The 21,335-nt window shown below is 35.9% G+C and overlaps 1 protein-coding gene across 1 annotated transcript; it reads left to right on the top strand.

The window, feature by feature from the left end:
- The first annotated feature begins 7,260 nt into the window (after positions 1–7,260).
- Positions 7,261–20,695, top strand: LOC145681978 (uncharacterized). The gene is made up of 4 exons (XM_081753579.1): positions 7,261–7,381; positions 19,802–19,857; positions 19,944–20,456; positions 20,684–20,695. Exons 1-4 carry the CDS (start codon positions 7,261–7,263, stop codon positions 20,693–20,695), a joined length of 702 nt encoding a protein of 233 aa, XP_081609705.1.
- Positions 20,696–21,335: the final 640 nt, after the last annotated feature.

Genomic DNA, 21,335 nt, shown 5'->3' with positions numbered 1-21,335 from the left:
CTTATACACTTAATAACATTTCAACGTGTTTTATTAAACTTTAAAAAAAGGAAAAACACATCTGCACATTTTTTCCCCAATTACGATAATTGGCTTGGTGATTAGAACCTGGTATCTTTGGTTTATTGTTTCCGAAAAATACCCGAAGTTAGACTTTGATTTTTTTTTTTTTATCTCAAAACAGCAATAACCAATTTGCCCATTCTTTTTATATGTACAACAAGACAGGTGAGTTGACGGTATCAAAGTAGTTTCTAGCGCAGTTCATAATGTAATATTTGGGATATTAAGAGTAGCAATTAGATGCTATATTATTATATTGTTGTAAATTTTCCTAGAAAGAAAACATTAAGTGTTTGCAAGAAAATAGAATGGTGGAACCCCATTTTTAAAAATCCAGTTAGAATTTACGAATCTAGGTCAAAGTTGGTACGTAATATGACTGTAGATGGTGTTGATGTCAATATGGCACACATGATAAATCCAAAGCAAGTTTATATAGGGTGTTCTAAAATAGAGTAGCCACTTTAATAGCATATGTAACTACTTCGAGCTGGCACATATGTGATGTTGTTAGGTCAGATGGTCAGTCGAGCAATACTGAATGTCTGCCTAGGGTATGGCGTCTCAGACATACTGGAGATCTTGACAAATCTAAGCAATATTCGTTGGATGATGGTCAGGAGACTTTCCATCATTTCGCACATGCAGCATAATGCTTAGGTTCGGGGTCCTATCAGGCCAGAGTAAAAGGAAGAAACTAATAGAGCATGCTGGGTTGGAATCGTACTTTATCATATTGGAAGATTGGATCCCGTAAAATGTACAGATAAGAAATTGGAGAACAGGATTTACGACCACTAATGTACGAGGGACAGGAGAACTGTATGTATAGCTTATGGCTTTATGTCAAAGTAAGTGGCATGTGGTCTTTATGACGAGTGCGAAGACACGCTGGATTTTCTCATCGGTTTCATGCCTAACGACACACATAGGGCAGAAACAATTGTCATCGCTCTCCGGTCGTCTCACAATTGCAGTACGACATCACCAAAGACGTACTGAGCAATACAGAGGTATCAGGAATAGGCATCCAATAAGAACATTAGAACGTAGCCATTACGTAAGGAAAAGAAAATGCATGATAATATTATGGATGTTCGCACTCCTCTAAGTAAGAGAGATATGATCCTTCTGTCCACGCACTCCCAGTTCGTCACGAAGTCAGTGTTGAAGCACATGCGTTGTGGGAAACCTTGGTTTACCACCGATGGACTATCACATCAAGATTCACATAAGCAACAGTAAAACAACCTACCACTCGGCGTCTAAGAGCCTCACTATATGGCTACCAGAAGTCACTTAGTTGCACAGTATGTATTCACTAGTATCATCAGGCATCTTATACAAACTGTGACACACACACAAGTGCATTCGTCATGTCTTTCAAACTACTAGCAGCCCGTCTTCTATAGACTACACTCTACGGTCGGTCAACATGCTTTCTACAGATCCATAATCTGTGGTCCGATCTGTGCATTCGATTCCTTCCGAAGGCATTTGTGAATTGGAATTAACTTACAAATCTGCTTTTAGGAAGAGAGGAATCTATTAATTTGATATGGGCCAATTTTCCATTGAGTACATCAACTATAGCTACTATATGTAGTAAGTAGTACTTCTAATTACTATAAAATTTCTTTTTGTATGTATTTGTGAAATAAAAGATATGGATTGTGGAAGATTTTTCCCACTAGGTATTGGAAAAGAAAATAACATGTAGACCTTGTTTTATGTTTAAGTGAAACAACACTGTCTCGCTAGATAGATGTTATGTGTTTTGCCCCTGAAATGAGTAAGAAAACTAAGTTGTTTCTTGAAGTTCAGTAGGATCTGCAAGATCGTAAATAGAGTCATAAATATGTTAACTATAGTATCTGTTTAGTAACATACACATTACTTTGAACATGCGAGTCACGTGTCTTTACAATGATACGCAGAGCTGTTATTTTATGGATTGTTTTTATTGCAAATATTTTTGCACGTGTTTACATTAAAACTAGAAGAGGTGTCCGTTCTGTAAACAAGAAAAGGATAATGACGAAAATAAGATAAGATTATGGTTCTATCTCAGAAGATCCGTATCATATTGTATCTTCTCAGTTCTTCTCCCATCGTTAGACCTCGTATCCCAACACCTGCTGCAGTAGGGCTATCATCTTGTACTTTACGCAGAATACATCGTTGATTCATTGTAAAGTGGTTATTCTGCATTAAATGCCATAATTCTTTTCACAGTATGTCTTCTTAGAGTTACCAGATAGTCCAACGCAATCATTTTGAAAAGATAGTTTATCATAACATAAAAGTTACGAAATTTACAGAGGATATCTGAATATTATACAGAGATGAGTCATAACTGCTACAGTATTCTGGTACACAATATACCTGTATTTACTACAGTACAATAAAACTCTTGTGTTAGACTGTCTGCAGCTATCTTTCTGCCAGTTCCTCGATTCTACGTCGATACCACACCTTGTCCTTCGAGGCTATTTCCACCACCTGGTTCGTGAACCATCGTGATTTCAGAAAGTGTGCCATGGACCGAAACAGATACTAATCGGAAGGGGCAAGGTTAAGAAGATACGATGGGTGTAGCATGAGTTCTATGTAATCAAGTTACTGCATACTTTGTTGTCTTTTTCGAACTGAATGTGGTTTCACGTTATCCTGCTGCAGGCCCACTTTCGGTTTACTTTTTTTTTTTTTTTTGCGTAGTGTAGGATAAATCTGCCCCAACTGTTCGTTATAAAGGTTAGCATTGATGGTATGGCGGTTAGGAACGAACTCGAAGTGAATGACCCCCTCGTAGTTCCATCACACACACAGAGCATGACGTACTTGAAATCGCTCTGATTAACGATCGGTCATGAAAGTTGGCCCTTGCTCAATCAATGTTTGTGCATATTACAAGGTGACCAGAACTTTTACTTTCAAAAACGGGACACATACGAATCGGCGATGGGGGGGAAGGAAGGTGACTTCCACATTCCATTTTGGGACTCAGCAGTGTTTTCAATTTACAAAATACACAAGTAAGAATGATAACACAGCGTTTCTAACTTAAGTACTACCCAAAAATACTTTTAACTATTTCGACACTCACAATTCCCACTCAATTCCCACTTGAACCACAGAACACTCAGTTCTCATTTGAATACTCAGAAGTTCTAGGCACGGCTGAACCTTCCCAATAAGTGTTGGTACGGAAGAGTGTAGAATTAGCATTGACCATTTATTTTTTGAATAATAATTACAGGACACCTAGGTCATGTTTGCTTAAAAACGGGACATTTAGGCGTCCCGTTTGAGAATCAGAAAAAAAACGGGACAACGGTTGAAAATAAGGGACTGTCCCGGCTAAAACGGGACGTCTGGTCACCTTGGCATATTAAGATTTCGTAAAACCACCCATTTTCCGTCGCATGCGAAAATACGTTTTTAGGAAACGCACATTATGCAGGTTTTGCAGCAGTTGGCATACATCCACTCTCCTCTGGGCCTAAACTGGGATCAACTCATATGACACAATGCGGCAGCTTCTGATAGTTTTCCAAGTTCGTGAAAGTGACGCAGTATATGGACTAGGACATGTCAAGTTGATTTGACAATCCGTCGTGTACTGGTGGATTGGTTTTCCTCAAAGACGTGTCTTATAACCTCAGTATATCTGTTACCCTGGGGCGGCCGATCTGGCTGATCTTATACATTTCTACAAGCGGTACGAAATTTCAGAAACAAGCGAGTTTGCTGTTCACTGCAATTTTCCCTTTCATTTGACGAATGTTTTGAGCTGCTGTCGCAGCATTACGCCCGAGTTCGAGGTCATAGAGTAACAGTTCATGTGTCAGACGTTGTAGAGCACTAAGCGTCAATGCAACAGAAAACTGACTGAAGATACTGCATACTGGTGGAATCCATGTTAAATAATCCGCTTCCCACACTAGCTCTTGGGTCAGTTTTACTTTGAACTTCGGTCGCTCACGGCGTATACACGCGCCTGCTGTTTAGGTTGTGGAAATATTGCAAGGCTTATGATGACTTACCCTTATAATTTTCTACTTTGCAAATAAAGGGGGACCTATTTCAGGTTATTGAGTAGTAATTCTTTAAACAAATTTTGATTATGCGTATCTTACTTAGATAGCCGCAAAAACTATAGATATCAATCTTCCGAACACGAAATACCTCTACCCGGCACTGTTCTTGGGTTATTAACGAAGTTAAGTAAGGATTCTTCTTCTTCCTATTATCGTGTTTCCCTGAAATAAAGACGCAACCAGAAAATAAGCCCTAGCGTAATTTTTCAGATTGCTCGTAATATAAACTCTATTCGAAGAATAAGCCCTACCTCGAAACTATGCCCCAGTAGTTACAGACTTCGAAACGGATTACTTTACGAAGTGTATACGAATACTATATTTATATTTGTGTAGTAGACAACCGTAATGTACCATTTGGACAATATAGGGTCATAGGGACAATATAGGACAATATAGGACAATAAAGGCATGCATGTAAAAACTCGGTTTTATTTTCGAGGAAACACAATATTATTGTTATTGATTTATTGATGATACAATTTAACGTTACTTCTCCCCTGTGATTGGAAGGCAATTCTTTAACTTTAACTTAAAAGATGGGAGCCATTGGTTTAGATAATTATATTTGGCTTAAATCAGCAAATAAGAGAGAACATCAGAACCTATAGGAAACCACTTTTCTTTTCGGAAACTGTACCATGGACTGAAGAATGAGCAAGTAAAATCTATACTAATATAATAAAATAATATGTTTGTGTGTGTCATCAACTTTTCGCATAGAAAAGGGTGACATAGAGGCACTTAATTTTGCACACAGATATAGCTTCACCAGATCTATTTCTGCACTTTTTTTTTATTATTATTTTAGCTTGGGATCAGATTTAGGGGGTTAAAATGTATTTGAAAACGTGTGCACATTTCTGGAGATTTCTGATAACCCCGTACACATATGCAACCCCTATTGCAGCATGGTTGTGCGGGCTTATATAACAGCAGAGAATAAACACCGAGGAATGGCGTATGGCCTTACTTTCTCTTTTAATCATTGTTTTGAATTAAGAGCAAGCAATGATGTGTCCTCATTCCTTTTATCCAAGTTGACATGATACTGACAGATGCTGACAGCTAGTAGAAAATAAAAGCATATGACAAAGTTAAATTGTAAAGTTGTTGCAAGTAGTGTGTGCGTGTGTGTCACTGTTCCAAAATGAGAAACAACAGTAAGTACAATTTGCTAGTAAACAGTGGATTTTACTACACGTTACGCAATTAAATAACGATTTCTTCCAGTAAAATAAGAGCTGTTAGATATTATTGCCAACGAAGGGCATTATTTTCAGCGCCACAAAAGTTCGTTTCCCCCTATTTTCTCAAAAATAGGGAATGAAAATTTACCCTCAAAGACGCCATTTTGTTGGATGTAGGAAAAAGTAGTCTGGAAAAATGACCCCGGAAAAATAATTCCTAGTTCTGAACTGTAGTGAAAAAATATGATCTGGAGAAAAATGATTCCGACATATAAGGGAACTGGCTCAATCAAGGGACATCATTGGTATTTTGCTTTACTGAAATGCGTTATTTGATGGTTAATGGAAAAAATGTATTTATGATAACTAAGTGTTTCAGCTTTATGGTGTAGAAATATTAATGAAGGAAGCAGATTTGATCGCAGATCATTAACAAGTTCAGGTATGCAGATAACACGGTTATTATAGCTAGAATTGAAGAAAGAACCCAGGAGATGATTGACAAAATAGTGGACACTGCGAGACTATATGGAATGGAAATCAACATCGAAAAATCGAAAGTCATGAGAATAGTCCATGGAAACGCGCCCTTACTGATCCGAGTAGAACAAAGGGTACTTGAAAAGGTCGATCATTTGAAATATCTGGGAAGTATTTTGACGAAAGACGCGTACTGCAGCAAAGAGATCGAGAATTCCCATAGCCAAAGAAACATTCAACAAGAAAAGTTCACTCTTAACTAGCAGCCTTAATATTGGACTAAGGAAGAAATTGGTCAAGTGCTACATATGGAGCTTTGGACTTTATGGTTCAGAGACTTGGACATTACGGAAGTTAGAGAAGAAATATTTAGACAGCTTTGAAATATGATGTTGGAAGAAGATGGAGAAGATAAAATGGACAGAAAGAATAACAAACGGAGATGTTTTGAAACGGATAGGAGAGAAGAGAATGCTTCTAGCCACCATCCTTCGTACTAGAAAGACCAATTGGATTGGATACACCTTGCGAAGAAATTGTCTTCTTCGTACCACCATAGAAGGAAAGATGGAAGGAAAGCGAAGAATAGCAAAAAGAAGAACACGTGATAGATTATTTGAAAAACAGAAGAAAATACTAGGAGTTAGTAAAGGAAGCTGAAAATCGAGAAACGTGGAAGAAACATTTCCAGGCCTAAAATTAAAATCAAGGAAAACGAAATCAACCTCATAAGTCCCAGGACCTGCCAAAAGGCAGAATACTTAATAATATTAATAATAATAGTAAAAGTTAGAAGGATATTGTGGCAATTAGAAGAATCCCTGAGCAATTTTTAGCAAGCAGGCATTTCAGCCCTTGGTACGCTGTACATTCTGTATAATTACCAAAAGACAGAGATTGTTATACCTATGGGCAATGTACTGAATATATCCAATGATAACCAACTGTTTTCTGCGACCAGTTTATTTGTTACATAATAAAAGATGAAAAGCACAGTACAGAAATCATAGTGTGCTTTCTCTTTCTCATTAGAATTAGAATTTTTGGTTTATAAAGTATCTTAAAAAAAAAAAAAAAAACAAGAAACACAGTATGTATATAAAACACATACTATTATGCAGTTTTGTCAGATTATGTACTTGTTGAGAGGAAATGCAATGAAAATGGAACTAGACATCTTTGTTTCAAAAGTACAGTAAAAACTCGTTAATCGCCATGCACGGTACTCCGAACGCTGCGCTACTCGGAACGGCCTTCAGTCGTCGCGTCGGCTGTACATACGCACTGTATTTTTACATTTTTATGTCACCCCGTAAACAAATGCAAACAGAACTGTCGGAATTAGTCAGTCAGTCCATTTTCAGGGATGTATAGTATTTAGTACATTACGTTCTATAGTTGCGTGCAGTCAGGTGTGCTTTGCCAAGATGTCGTTGAAAAGGGAACATGTTATTCTAACTTTAGAAGACAAGTGCAAGATTATCAAGCGACTGGACAATGGAGAAAGTTTAGGAAAACTTGCTTCAGAATACGGTGTACATACTGTCAGTAAATTTGTGTACATATTTTAAGCTTGTTTCGGGTGGTTTTAAGCATTCCTTAGTAATCCGAACTTTTTGATAATTCGAACAACTCGAGTAAACAAATATTCGGATTAACGAGGTTAAAGTGTTTATATATATATATATCAAGGGCCATATCTCTTGGTATAACCATCGCCCTGTCCATAAACAAAAATGGATAGGCTGTAAGGAAAGGAGTGGATAATAAGTTATCTCAATGTAAACATAGTAGATAGTCTCCTTAAACATACTGCAGCGTTTGTTCGTCACTTCTGCTTTTGTGCAGTAAGAAAACAGTTCCAGATGTTATAAATAACGTTTTTGGACATATTTTCTTTAAACGCTAATATAAGTCTAGAATTTTCAGAGGGGAACGCATAATCGGGGACAAAGTGCGAATTGGGTACAGGGCGTCCTGATCCCTCTCCCAAACTGATGAATTGTGTACACATTTGCAAGACTTTTGAATAATATGTATACAGAGATGAATAATAAACTTACATGTTAATTTACCAAAGGTACAAACTATTTACTCATACTCGTAATTGTGGATTTTTCAAATAATGCAAAATCATGATTGTCAAATCTAATGAATGAGACTCATAAAATATGTGTGAATCATCGTGCTATACGAGCTATGATACTCTTGGTGCTAACAATTTTCTTGAAAACTAAGGAACCTGGAATTATGCAACTTGTTGGAACGAAAGGATTCAATCTGGAGGAACGAATTCTTGTTTGGGATTGAGTGGAAGGAATCGATTCCGGAAAAGGAATCAAGGTGCCCATTACTATCTTCCATACAGCCTTGTCAATCGGTGACCACTATCCAGTATGTTGCCAACGGCAGCTAAAATTAATAACGAACAGGACAGAAAGTCAGTTTACTGTCGCTAATCGGCGTTTCAGAACAAACAGTACGGATAATAGTCTAACAAGTCATAATAAAGGACAATAGTTGTAAGAAAGACACGCTCTTGATTGTCTACGTTTTTTTCTGAAAAGATCCTTAATAGTACGCAGATGCATTACGGAACTACAACTCCCTGAATGTAAAAGACAAAAAGTAGTTATTGTTATCATTTTGAAAAATATAAATAATATAGCCTACTTTTCTATAGAGTGTATTTTAGTTTCAATGTTTTGACCACCGCCCGCTGGAGTCACTCCTTTCGCTCGTTCTCTATAGAGAGCAAGCGAGAGGAGTGACTCCAGCGGGCGGTGGTTTTGACTTATTCCCATCATACCAGGGATCCATCATGCCACTAGTACACCAGGGTACAACGTTTGAAAATGGTCACTCTACCTGATTCTTTCGGGGGAAATAAAGAATTTATTTTTACGTCATATTTTCGCAGTTTTCAAGCTCTCAAATGTTTGCCTCTTTCTTTCCTAACGTTTTTATGTGATAATTATCCAAGTCTTAGATAGTAATGATGTTTGATTGTTCTGATGTAATGCTTTATTGTGAACATATGTTAAATGAACAACAACGTTAAATTGTTTCCCCATTGTAATTAATTCTGTTTAATACAATTCTTTATTTAATCTATGGTATTTGTAGTTAGGAACGTCATTTAATCTAAAGTAAGAAACCTTTAAAAAAAAAGAAAAGAAAAAGGTGTTATTCTAGATTAAAAGAAGCGCGATATGAACTAGTAAATGTCTTCAAACACAAAGATAAAATCTATTTAAGTTCTACTTTGTTCAAATTGAGATTTTTAAGCAGCTATTTTCTTCTACTTAAAATGTTAAGTTTCAATTAGATAACGAAAGTATAAAGATAAAGCAAGAGAAGTTTCTCACCACAATGCAATAGTAAAAAGTAAACAAGTGAGATTAATGATAAGAAAATGACATATGTTAGGATGGTAAAAGCCATAGACCAACTGGCTTTTAACATAAAAAAAAAAAAAACTTTTCCCCCCCTCTATATTTCCACAGACGATCACGCCGTTTCTTCCATAATCAAGTTTTTGAAGTGTTAATTTTGTTGTACTTTAGGTGATCTGAGCGATTTTATACAGGCTATTCGGCGTATTTCAGAGTCAGATCACTACAATCTATGGAATGATACTAGAACAACGCGTATGCTGAGTGATCATTAGTATGTCCTCCAATGGTCTCTAAATTAAATTGTTATGAAAAAGGCTATATCATGACCCTTTTCCATGCTAGTTTTTGCTACATAGCCTATGCATAGTTTAAAAGTGTTCGGAGAATGGGTTCGTTCTCGGGGTGACTACTTTGAAAAGATATTGTGTCTCGTTACAAAACCAGAAGCCCGTGACAAAACACTTGAAAGAGGGTTCCAAGAAAGGTAACACCCGCAGTGCTGTAAAGGTTTCGCTAATTGGCATGTCAGGAAAATCCACCGAGCCAATGTGTGATAGGCCAGTGATTCAATTTAGCATATTCAACTGTGAACACAGCCATTTGCAAATGGACTCGGCTGAGGAGCGTCCGTAAAGCTCGCGTACTCCTTCTTCTGCGCCATATTGCGAAAAACGAACTGCAGTGATTGTACGAAAAGCACCTGTCGGAGTCAGTGGCAGGCAGTCAACATAATGGATGAAGCATGGATCAATCTTAGTTTTGGTAGCCACAGTAGGGGGCTGGTATACCGTGACAGCGATGCCAAAGACCGCTGCAATTTCGTTCGCCACTGGTGGTAAGGTTTTCCATGTGGGTTTATGCTTGTTATGGAATACAGTTATGCAGGGATGTTACTGATAAGTAAGCTTGATAAAAACGTGAAAGAGATAGGAATCCATTATGACACTTATCTTTCAGATCGATATCCCACAAGTGTAAGATGCGAGTGCCAAACAGGTAAGGATTCCAAATAGACAATACTTCAAGTCATACCGCCAGAACATCTCTGCATTTCTATTTTTTTCTTTTTCTTTCAGAAAATGGAACGGGAATTACGAATTGTAAACATTTCAGTGGACAGTCCTGATGCCGATCCAATGGATTTCTGTGGGTTTGGCCTGTTGAAGAAACGTCTCTAGCATCGGCGTCTGCTCACTCTCACTGGTCTGTGTAAAGTTCGTAGGGAAGAATGGATCAGTATTCCCTGGCCGTGCTTCGGCGAAATTTGCTTCAATGGAAACCTTGATGTTGGGCAATAGTCCATAGTGCTGCGGGTCCAATAGAAGATCATTGGCGGTGACGCTGAGTTTCTCGTAAAGTGAATACCTTTCAAACTTGCTAAGATACAAATCGAACAATATTCTGTATGTACATGTTAACTCATAAATAGTTAATAGATATTTTTATTTTTCTTTCAGTATAGATTATTCGGTTTATATTGACAATGGAAAATTGAAATGACCAGTGAACGTCACAGGAAACCATTTCATTATTTTATTGTAAATGTTGTTTTCGATTCAGAGAACGTAGTTCTTCATTATACAAATATGGCAGCTTATCATTTACCCAAAGTTGCAGAGTTTTCTTAGGAAATACTATATGCCATAATTCACTACAGGATCAGTTGAAACCTTAATTTTTCATACTAGTAATTTTATTTCTTGTGTGTTACTACTTTCAATTATTCACCGTTTGTGGCTTATGCAATTACATTCAGTCATTCTAGAAAATGCTTTCCTTCTTCTGATTACATCACAGATGTCAAAACTTCAAAATGGATGGGCTGATCTCATTTTCAACAGATACTTCATCGATTTTCTTCAATCAGATAGAGTTATATTCTAATCGATCTATGCATTCACAAGGTATTATCAAAGCAAAATGCGTCACTGGGAAGTTAATGCTACACGTGTTTATACTATTAGTATTATTACATTTATATTTGTACACCATTCTCGTCGAAGTAGACTGTGTGACAGATTTTTCACTTTCAGAGTCATAGCTCCTTCTTACCCTTTCTATTTATTGCAGGTTTGCCAGAAAATATAATCGCATGATTGTTCAATGTTTTTATTGTTTGCTTTATTATGTTTTATGTCCAAATGTTCTGCTGTATAGGCTAAGATGATGAGAAACATAAAAATGATGACAATGAAAACAATTGTGTCGAGGGAAACAAGTTAAGTTGACTATACGAGACAGAGCTACTGCTTAAAGTGCGATTCGTAGCACTACTGGAGCTTCTTTTCGAGAGAGAAACCCAGATCGGAGATTGAATTAGGGATCACATGTATAGAAAATGAGTGCTTAGCCACTTGGTCACAAAGAGGCATTAGTCTGTTTGCCCTAGTCATCCTAAAACTTTAATAACAAAAAATCTAGGAAAGAAATTCAGTCGTGACGTGAGTATTCTTCGTTATGCAGTTTTTAAAGAGTGATTCATTGCTCCAGCTCTGAGACTTTCTTGTTGATATATACTAGCAAACGCATTGCCTTTGGAGTGGGAGATCCGGGCTCGATTCCCGATGAGAACTCATATGTTTCGGATCCCATGTTGATATGTAGCTCCACATTTCATATGTTTTTCGTACTGAAAATGAACGTTAAATTACAAATCAATTGACCTACTATAGCTCTGTATAATTTCTTATCTGTAGTGTCATTCTTGTATTGTTCACAGATTGTATTATTAATCAATTTAAAATAGATATAAGTTGCAGGTCTTGCTATTATCCTAAATTTGAGTGTTGTTTAAATAGTGCTGTGATACCATCCTAAACTTATTACACTACTAAAGCAGACTGTGTCAAGAGTTTTTCTTTCTTTACATATCCGGAGATCCAAGATTTAGTCAACTGTTATACACACAGTGTTGCCAGATTGGACTACAAGTAGCGAATTGGGCGAATTTTTAAGTGCCCTCGCTACTAAAATTTCAAATTGGGTGACACGCTACTTTTGGGCTATTTTTAATTATCTGCAGCCTATAACATTTAATAGTGCTTATTTTCATATATTAAATCACAAATTATTAATACAATAAAAGTTTTGTTTGTTGAATATTCTATTCACAACGAACAATAATTTTAGTAAAACGAACATGTTTGATACTAGTTTAATTTGTGTTTTAGTACTTTTTGATCTCTAGATCTGACAACACTATACTTTTGTTGAGTTTGTACTGTTGCAGTATCACTGACTGTGTTCACATTAGTAGGGGAACAAGATGGCGACGGACATCTTTACATCTGGAGTATCATGCTCCTTCAATTGTGCAATTGTGAACTATTACATAATTTTAAATTTTGACAAAATTTACTTTCTTTACAATTTTTATATATCATTACATCTTTTTTATATGTCCTGAGCCTCTAACCCCCAAGTAATTTTACAAATTGTGTGAAAACAAATCTACTTAGAACAGGCGAATTCGTCCATGTTGGAACGCGCCATTTTATTCAAATCTACGTTTGCAAAAATAATTTAAAACAAATTTAGTGAAGCAGTCCACTGGGCTATAAGGCCGGGACTTTCTTTATAAATCTCCCAAAAGGGAGATAACTAGAACTAGAACTAGACTGTGTTCATGTCATAGTTAGTACCTAGACCTAATAATTGTCCTGTACAGAGCTGCGTAAACGCAAATATTGCAAATTTAATTGTATTACTGTATCATCCATATTAACATAATGAGTGAGTGGAGTTATAATAAAAACTTTCAAATTTCGTGGCTCCCAGGTAAAGAATTTAGCAAATGAATTAAAGAAGTGAGGAACATCAGTAAAAAGGCATACTGTAAACGTTGTAAAGTGTATTTAAGACCCTACAAAACTGACTTAAGCAAACATGTCTCCTTGAACATCAGAAAGGTCCCACATAACATACTATCACTGTCTAGCCAGTTCATTCCATACTGCAGTTCTCTGACCATGATGCAGTATGGCCTGTTGCCAACCCAGACATCTGATGTATTTCCAACTCCAGGTGTTTCTATTAAATCGATAAGGATATACTGTATCTACATGTGTATATATGATTAGTAAAAGTGTATAGCAGCAAAATAGTTCATTTTTATGTTTGAGCTACAAATAGTTCAAAACCTCTACTTTTAGAGCACAACCTCGCTACATTTTGATTTTTGGATCTGGAAACACTGGATACATATCCATATGTTATTTTGCCAGTTGTAAAAGACGATCAAATGTCATAAGAAGTGGGGGCAAATGAGTATCCCCCTACCTTCCGAAATGGGTTTCATCTGAGTTCTTAAATTGTTCAATACTTACAAGAAATGAAGAATGTTTGTAAAGAATATGAAAGAAAAAAAAAACTTAAATCATGTCATTTTATTAAAATTATTAAAAGAACTGAAGTTGATCATTTACTTTGTTACTCTCATTTGGATAACTTGAAGCACACAGTTGAGAATTTTAAAATATCTATTGGATAATTTGTTCTGATTTTTTTCTTTTAAATAGAAGAGCAACGTTATCTCGGTAACCGCTCCGCTTCTATCTGAAGGTCATTACATTTGTCGGATATGACTTTCTATGTAATCTTTTAAACTATCGGCGATTCTGCGTTCTTGAGACACTCGTTATTATATCAGTGCCTTTCTTGCTTTCTCACGTGCTATTTCGACCCATTTTTCTATAGATATGTTTGTTTATTTTCATATCTACAATCACTTTTTCCAGTTCGTTGTTGTATTATCTTACCACCCTTTTACACTTCAAATGATGTTATCATAGTAAATATTTTACCTTTATTGATAAGTCATTTCCCAAATTTAGAAGCTTCTATACTCTACAGTTCCTTCTAATATTTTCTTTTTCTTTGAAATTTTGATTAAGAATAACCCTCTTTAATTGCAATCTTTTATTTCACTCTTCTACGTTCTGTCGTACCATTATCACAGTCCCTCTTTTTAACTATCCCAACTATCATTAGTTTTCTCTGTATTTTGCTAGTTCTTCTTTGGTTTCTCGTTTTATCCTTATACTTATCTACTCTGTTCCATTATCCACTTTTCGAACAGTGTCTGTCGTTTCCCAGAGTTTTTAGTGACTTCCGCGTCTTTCGTCCGTCCATCACAATATACTCCACACGAAATGAAGCTGACTCCGCTGTATTGTATGATGTTTTTCTAATACATTGCTTATCAACTCAAAAAAATACCTTTTTCTCCTTTCCATTCTCAGCGGTGTAGTCAAAGGAGTAGGGTAAATTAGTACAGTTTCCTGGATTTCCCAAAATGGGGTTTGCCTGTTATTTGTTTATTAAGTTCATTAATCTTGTTCAATACTTACAGGAAAACAAGAATGTTTACGAAGCGTACGAGAATTTGGCGTAGGATTTGATTCCCGACGGGAGCTCATATGGTTCGGATTCCAAGTTAAAAAGTAGGTTCACGTCTTGTATAGCCTCGCTGCTGAACGGGACGTTAAACTCAAAATCAACTCAACTCAGAATATGAATGAAACATATTTGAAATCAACATTTTAAATCACGTCATTTTATTACAATAATTAAAACGACTGAAGTTAAGCATTCCCTTTCTTACTCTCATTTGCTCAACTCGAAGTACACAGTTAGGAATTTGTTAATGTATTGTTGCATTACAATGTCTGAGTTCGATTTCTTAAAACCATATAAACTCAGTCAAACAAATGGACTTTCATAAATAATTTTTATTTTCTTATGAATAGCTTATTGATGCGTTTTCTGTGATCTAATTTTACACATTATCAAGACCAGTGTTTGAATAAGATAGCATGCTGAAAATATAGTAATAACAATAATATAGGCCTATATATTTGTAATATGAAATGTATGTATGGTGGGTTATTAATGCTTTTACATTCTGAAAGAAGTCTTTTGGTTTGCTTTTAGTATATAAGAAGTCCGGCCACCCTGAAAAAGTCATACCGTCTCTGAAACAACTTGCTGGCTGCACCCTGCCTATAATTCTATTATTCTCCCTTCATATTTAATATCTTCATTAATAACATGATTAATTATCTAGTTATTGGAGACTAAGGTAAACGCGCCTGAATTCGACAGGCACCCGAATTCGACATACCTGTGCTTAAATGTTGTGAAATAAGCGTAAGATGTCTCCCTGCGATCGTGAATAGAAGTGGCAACATTATGGGAGTGTCTTTTCTCGTGTCAAAAGCACGGTTACAGTAGTAGAGTCATATGTATGGAGAAAAGAAGTACATTGTTGTGTGTGTGACACACTCTTCGAGAAAAAACACATAATCTTAAGGAAAACATAAGACGGCAGGTTATTTTCGTAAGACTTTTATTAAAGTTAGGTTTGCTTCAAGCAAATAGTGGTACTTTAATGTTGTAAAGGAGTTTCAATCAGTGCGTTTTGTTTTCTTCTGTGAGGACAAAGGTTGTGATGTAACATGAACGGGGGGTTGTCGAAAACAGGAGCCTTTATTTGTAACGTGAACCGGATTTCGACAAGGTTGTCGAATTCATGCTCAGTAGTGCAAATATAATTTTAACTGAATATCTAAACGTACAAGTATGTTCAAAGTCTTTCATAAAGCTATTTGTTGTATAATTCTCCGATAGTTGTAACCTCAGTTCGATATGGAATGTCGAAATCAGGTTCCTGCATGTCGAATTGAGGATCATCAAAGTAATTACTCAGTTCAGAAAATTTAAGTTGTATTCTTTAGCCCATCTGATAATTTCTGCATAATAATAAAACAATATTTGAAGCTGAGAAGAGATTACTACTAATAATAATGCTGACTTAATGTTTTACATGGATGTAATTGAAGGTGTCGAGTTCAGATAGCGTAACTGTCGAAACCAGGTGAAGTGTGTCGAATTCGGGTTCCATTGGCGAGTTCCAGTTTCATAAAAAAATTTAACATTAGCGTTTGAGCCTTGAAGTGACTTTTAGTAGTAGTAAAGACTGTACATTTCAAAGAAAAGAATGGGCCAACACCGACCAATATTATGGCCACAATAGGCAATTGATTTTTAAAAAGGTCCTTAACCTTTCGAAATCCGGTGCGTTTACCTTAGTCAGATATTCCCCTTTGGAATTTTAGAGTGACACATTCTCTTGATTCAAATCGCAGTACTTTCGTCTGCTGCTAACACTTTCATTCCATAGTTTTTTTTCCTCAGTTTTTTCTTTCTTTCTCGAATTCTGTTAATTTTCGGTTGAGATTCTGCTACGAGAGTCATATTATTATTAAATCGATATACCGGTACACTTAAGTTTAGAAAAAAAAATCATCTTTAATTCGCCCTCTCCTCTTACCTCTCTTAATAATAATATTTCCAAATTTGGTTGGAAGTCACGGTTGGAATACGTGTTCCCGCTCATGTTTAATTCAACTAATTAATTAATTCTTGATTCTGTTAAAGACAAAGAACAAAAGTTAAGGAATAATCCTAGACAAAATAACACTTCGAACATTATGACGCAATAACGTTCAACTGGACATAAACATACACACCTAACCTTTAGAAGTTGTATTTCACGTAGTGAGTGTTAATACTTCATAAAAGTTTTAATTTGAAACCTGCTTTTTAGCATAGAAGAGAGATAATTCTCGAAAGTAAGTATGGATAATTCTTATGAATTCTTTCTGAAATCTGCGAACTATTGTGAACAGCACTTGAGACTATAGTGAAGTAAAAGTCCTCATAAGCACCGGAAGCCAAGTATAACCTTGGAGAACGTAACGATGTATTTTTAGAAGCAGTTTTTGAAGTAATTTATGGAAACAGATAACTTATGACGCGCATACAATCGAAAGCAGTTATGTCTGTGTGAACAAGGTCCTATGGCAGATGTGTTAATGCCGCCAGCATTATTATCAGTATCACCTTTTCGCATTGTCTCATCATTAACAGAAAACAGATAATTAAGTTCACTTAAAGCCAAGGGTCATTAAAACGACGATTGTTTTGGCTGTTCGTATTTTGCAGTGATTAAAGAAGTGTTTCGCCTATTTATAAAACTATAAGCGTCGATGACGTAGGTGTCATTATTTTAAAAATAGCAGCAGCCTTCCTGTACGGTACAAGGGAGTATTTTAGGAGCACGAGGTTTCGAATATCAAGTAGATATATAAAAATAAATAATTATGTATTGATTGTCGCAGGGTTTCTTAATCTCAGGGCCGTGACCCCTAGGGAATTGCGAGTGGGTTTCATGGGGGGAAGATGAGCGAATGATGAATGAACTGGCCAAATTTGGCTTCAATCCATTCGCTTTTAGGGAAGTTATTATATCCACTATAAACAACAAAAGGATTCTACTATTATAGAAATAGGTAGATATCATGAGATCACTTCAATAGGTATTCAAAATCCAATACAAGCTTATTACAAACCAGAAATTATAAGAAGGTCGCTGACAAGAGGATGTGATAAAATGGGGGTCGTGATAGGAATTAGGTTGAGAACCACTGGATTGTCGTATCAGAAAATATATTTTTCTTATCCTCTGGGTTCACAAGGCATAATGACAAGTGTAAGATATTTTCCCACTTCTTTATTTTCCTCCTAGAGCAGCGTCAACATTGGGTTATAATTTTTCTTTTTTTAAAAAAAAGCATAGGGGTGTAGAAAGATTTTATTCATAACTGGTCTTAGTAGATAACCCAAGATTATATTCTGCAACTTGTCTCCGCTTCTGCTTTATGTTGCCGTATTTTTAAAAATATAACACTCGTTTTGAAAAAAAAAAAAAGTTGTCCTTTTTGAAACAAAACAATAGCATTTCTGTCTTACTTTCCAACTGAAAGAAATCCATTTTTTTTCATTGTTGATAAAATGTCCTTTGTTATTATCGATCTAGTGGTCGCCATATATGGGATTGTAACTTGTGAGGCAATATGCTCTCAATTTCTTTGAACATTTTTAATTAACATAGCAAATTCGTAATGTTTCAAGATGGTGAGTATTAAAGTTGGAAAGCCTATGCGAGCGTATAGTAAATGATTAGACTAGGGAGTTTAATTCGGTATCCGATTATTTGTTTGTCAGGTAACCTTATACATTCTCCATATTAGTCAGATATGAGCTCTTGCGATTTTGAACCGTTTCCTCGGTTGAAAGAACCCTCTGAGATATGTTCCTCTTTGGAAGCTACTGGAGGGTGGTCCATCGCCGAGGTCAACAAAACTTCACTGATGACAGGAAGATTACCGCACTGATTTGGGAAGCAATACAAGGCAACGCTGGATATATATCGAAAGCTGTATTGTGATTGTCAATGTTCGTTCAATAACACCTACATACTATACTGCCAGTACGGTGTATTTATAAGCTCCGTAGTATCAGCAAACTGCTTTTACTTGAACGGATTACTGTGTCTCCGTACAATGTGTAAATTTAGTTGCACAACAATTATGTTGTGTCACAAACTGCGCACCCAATTTTCTAATCTAAAAATTGTTTTGTTGGTTTATTAATTGGGTCAAGTTCAGCTTTCCTTTCAGTAGCGAGGCTATATGACATGGACCTATAGCTCAACGTGGGGAAGCCTCAAGTTAGCAAAACGAAACTTGGTATATAAACTTTTGATTAAAAATAATTAAACTCGTGTCCTAGCAGGGGCGGATCCAGGACCGACTTCTGGGGGGGCGGTGAGTTGTCATACTCCAAACTTTGGGATGGGTTTTATTTATATATATAAAATAAGGAAGTTTCTTCTTCTGGGGGGGCGATCGCCCCGATCGCCCCCCCCTGGATCCGCCCCTGTGTGCTAGTGTTTTAAAAAATTCTACTTCGAACCGATAAGGGGAAAATTCGTATGATTTTTCCTCCACATTCAAATCAATGTTGTCTCATGATCACGGGAAAACGGCTTACCTTTTGAAATAATTTTTGAACATTTTTTTTACAGATAGATATATAGACATAGGTATACGGTATACGAATATTTTGAAAATAGTTGTTAATATTGTTGCAAAGTTGAGTTGATTTTGAAAAAAAATGAAATGAAATCTTGGAGTTTTACGTCCCGCGATTATGCCGGTTGGCTAAAGAGGACGGTAATGATAAGAAATGAATATAATGGTGGAATCAAGAAAGTGGGAGGAAATGGAAGAACCAGAGAAAACCCACGAGCATGGTGTTTGGAGTTGATTTTAAGTTTATCGTCCCGTTCAGCAGCGAGGCTATATGAGACGTGGACCTACTGATTTACGCCAAAGGTGGGTGCTAACCTCTTATCTACCAAGGAGCTCTGTTCCAAAGTTGAATAGCCAAAGAAATACTACATGTTCACATCTAGTTGTGAAGAAATTTATTTTTGTAATCAGTATAGAGCTCATTCGTGGCTAAGCGGTTACCGTACGCGCCTCTGGCATGGAAGACCCGGGTTCGATTCCCGGCAGGAGCCCATGTGGTTCGGATTCGACGTTAATCTGTAGGTCCATGTCTCATATAGCCTCGCTGGTGAACGGACGTTAAACTTAAAATCAACTCAACTCAACTGTAATCAGTATAGTAAAAGTTTAATTGTACAAATTATATTTATGTATAGATTATGGAGCAGAAGAAGCTTTACAGGAGATAGAAGATAAAGAGAAGGTGAAAGAAGTAAGAAGAAAAATAGTGAAATTAGTGAAAAATGTATATAAAAAAAGAAATCTAATCTACATGAAAATGAATTACAAGGTTTAAAGATAATTAAAAACAGGAAGGATATAGTGGTAGAACAAGCGGATAAAGGAGGTGCAATAGTGGTTATGGAGAAAGGTTGGTATGAAGAGAAGCTTAAGCAGTTGAATGACAGTACATATGAGGAAATATCAGAAGCAGGGAAAGAAGAAGAGAAGAAGATAAGAAGACAGGTAATAGAAGAAAGTAAGAAGAAAGGATTATCAAAGTTTATTGATGAAGAAGGAAGGATACCGAAGATGAAAGGTTTTCCTAAAATTCATAAGAAGGAAGTAAAACTGAGACCGGTTTTAGACTGTAGGAGTAATTTCATGGAAGCATTGGAGAAAAAGATTAAAAAGATTGCAGAAGCTCTCAGAGGAATTCAGGATAGCAAGAGGGTAGTTAATTCAGCAGAAGTGAAAGAATTGATAAAAGGTTTAGGAACCAGAAAAGAAAGGACTGTTATATTTAGTGTGGACGTGAAAAATATGTTCCCCAGTCTCAAGAGAGAAGAAGTTCTAAGAGTAGTAGACAAGGTGATGAAGGACAGAAAAATTGAAAACTGGGAAAAGGAGAAAATGAAAAAAGCTTTAAGGTTTGTGTGGGACAATAGTTTCTGCAAAATAAGTGATAGGATAGTGAAAATGAAAGATGGGTTGAGCATTGGATCATGTATAAGCCCAGTAATAGCAGATCTGGTAATGAATGAATGGGAGAAAACAGTGATATAAAAAGGTGGTGATAAATTAATATTGTTCTGTAGGTATGTGGATGATTGTTTTGGAGTATGGAAAGGAACCAGAAGGCAATTGGAGAAATTTATTGGAGAATTGAATGATGAAAGAAAAGGTATCATGTTAGAGAAGAAAATAGAAAAAGAAGGTGTAATAAATTTCTTAGATAGAAAAGTAAAAAGAATAAAGGAAGGAAATTTTATAACATCGTGGTTTCAAAAAGAATGTGCATCAGAAGTTTACTGCAATAAAAGAAGTGATATAGATGAAGGAACAAAAATTAATTTCATTAGAAATATGGAAGAGAAGATCAAAATGATAAATACGAAATAAGATCAAAAGGAGAAAGATATAGAAAGACTATGGGAACAATTGAAAGACAATGGTTACAGTGATAAGGACAAGAAAAAGAGCAGGAAGAGAAGGAAGAAAAGTGAGAAAGAAGAAGAGAAAGAGGAGGACAAGAAGAAAAGATGGCATGGTATTGAAAGTGCAGGGGTGATATCAGAGAAGATTAATATATATATCTATATCTATATCTATCTATCTATATATATATATATATATATATATATATATATATATATATATATATATATATATATATATATATATATATATCCTCGTTCGGTGATTAATATGTAGATTTGTTGAGTAATATAAATCTTTATACGAAATCTA

Source organism: Thermobia domestica, chromosome 3, assembly GCF_964235325.1.
Source record: "Thermobia domestica chromosome 3, izTheDome1.hap1.1, whole genome shotgun sequence".
In the NCBI taxonomy this organism is placed as follows: domain Eukaryota; kingdom Metazoa; phylum Arthropoda; class Insecta; order Zygentoma; family Lepismatidae; genus Thermobia; species Thermobia domestica.
Note: the sequence above shows the minus strand (reverse complement) of the source record. Positions and strands in the feature narration are given on the sequence as shown.

Excerpts from the sequence above, each read along its gene's own strand:
- LOC145681978 (XM_081753579.1), top strand. The coding sequence starts at position 7,261 with ATGTCGTTGAAAAGGGAACATGTTATTCTAACTTTAGAAGACAAGTGC. Across the intron at positions 7,382-19,801 it reads ATACGGTGTACATACTGTCA|ATTATGGAGCAGAAGAAGCT; the intron begins GTAAATTTGTGT and ends ATTTATGTATAG. Across the intron at positions 19,858-19,943 it reads ATAAAGAGAAGGTGAAAGAA|ATAATTAAAAACAGGAAGGA; the intron begins GTAAGAAGAAAA and ends CAAGGTTTAAAG.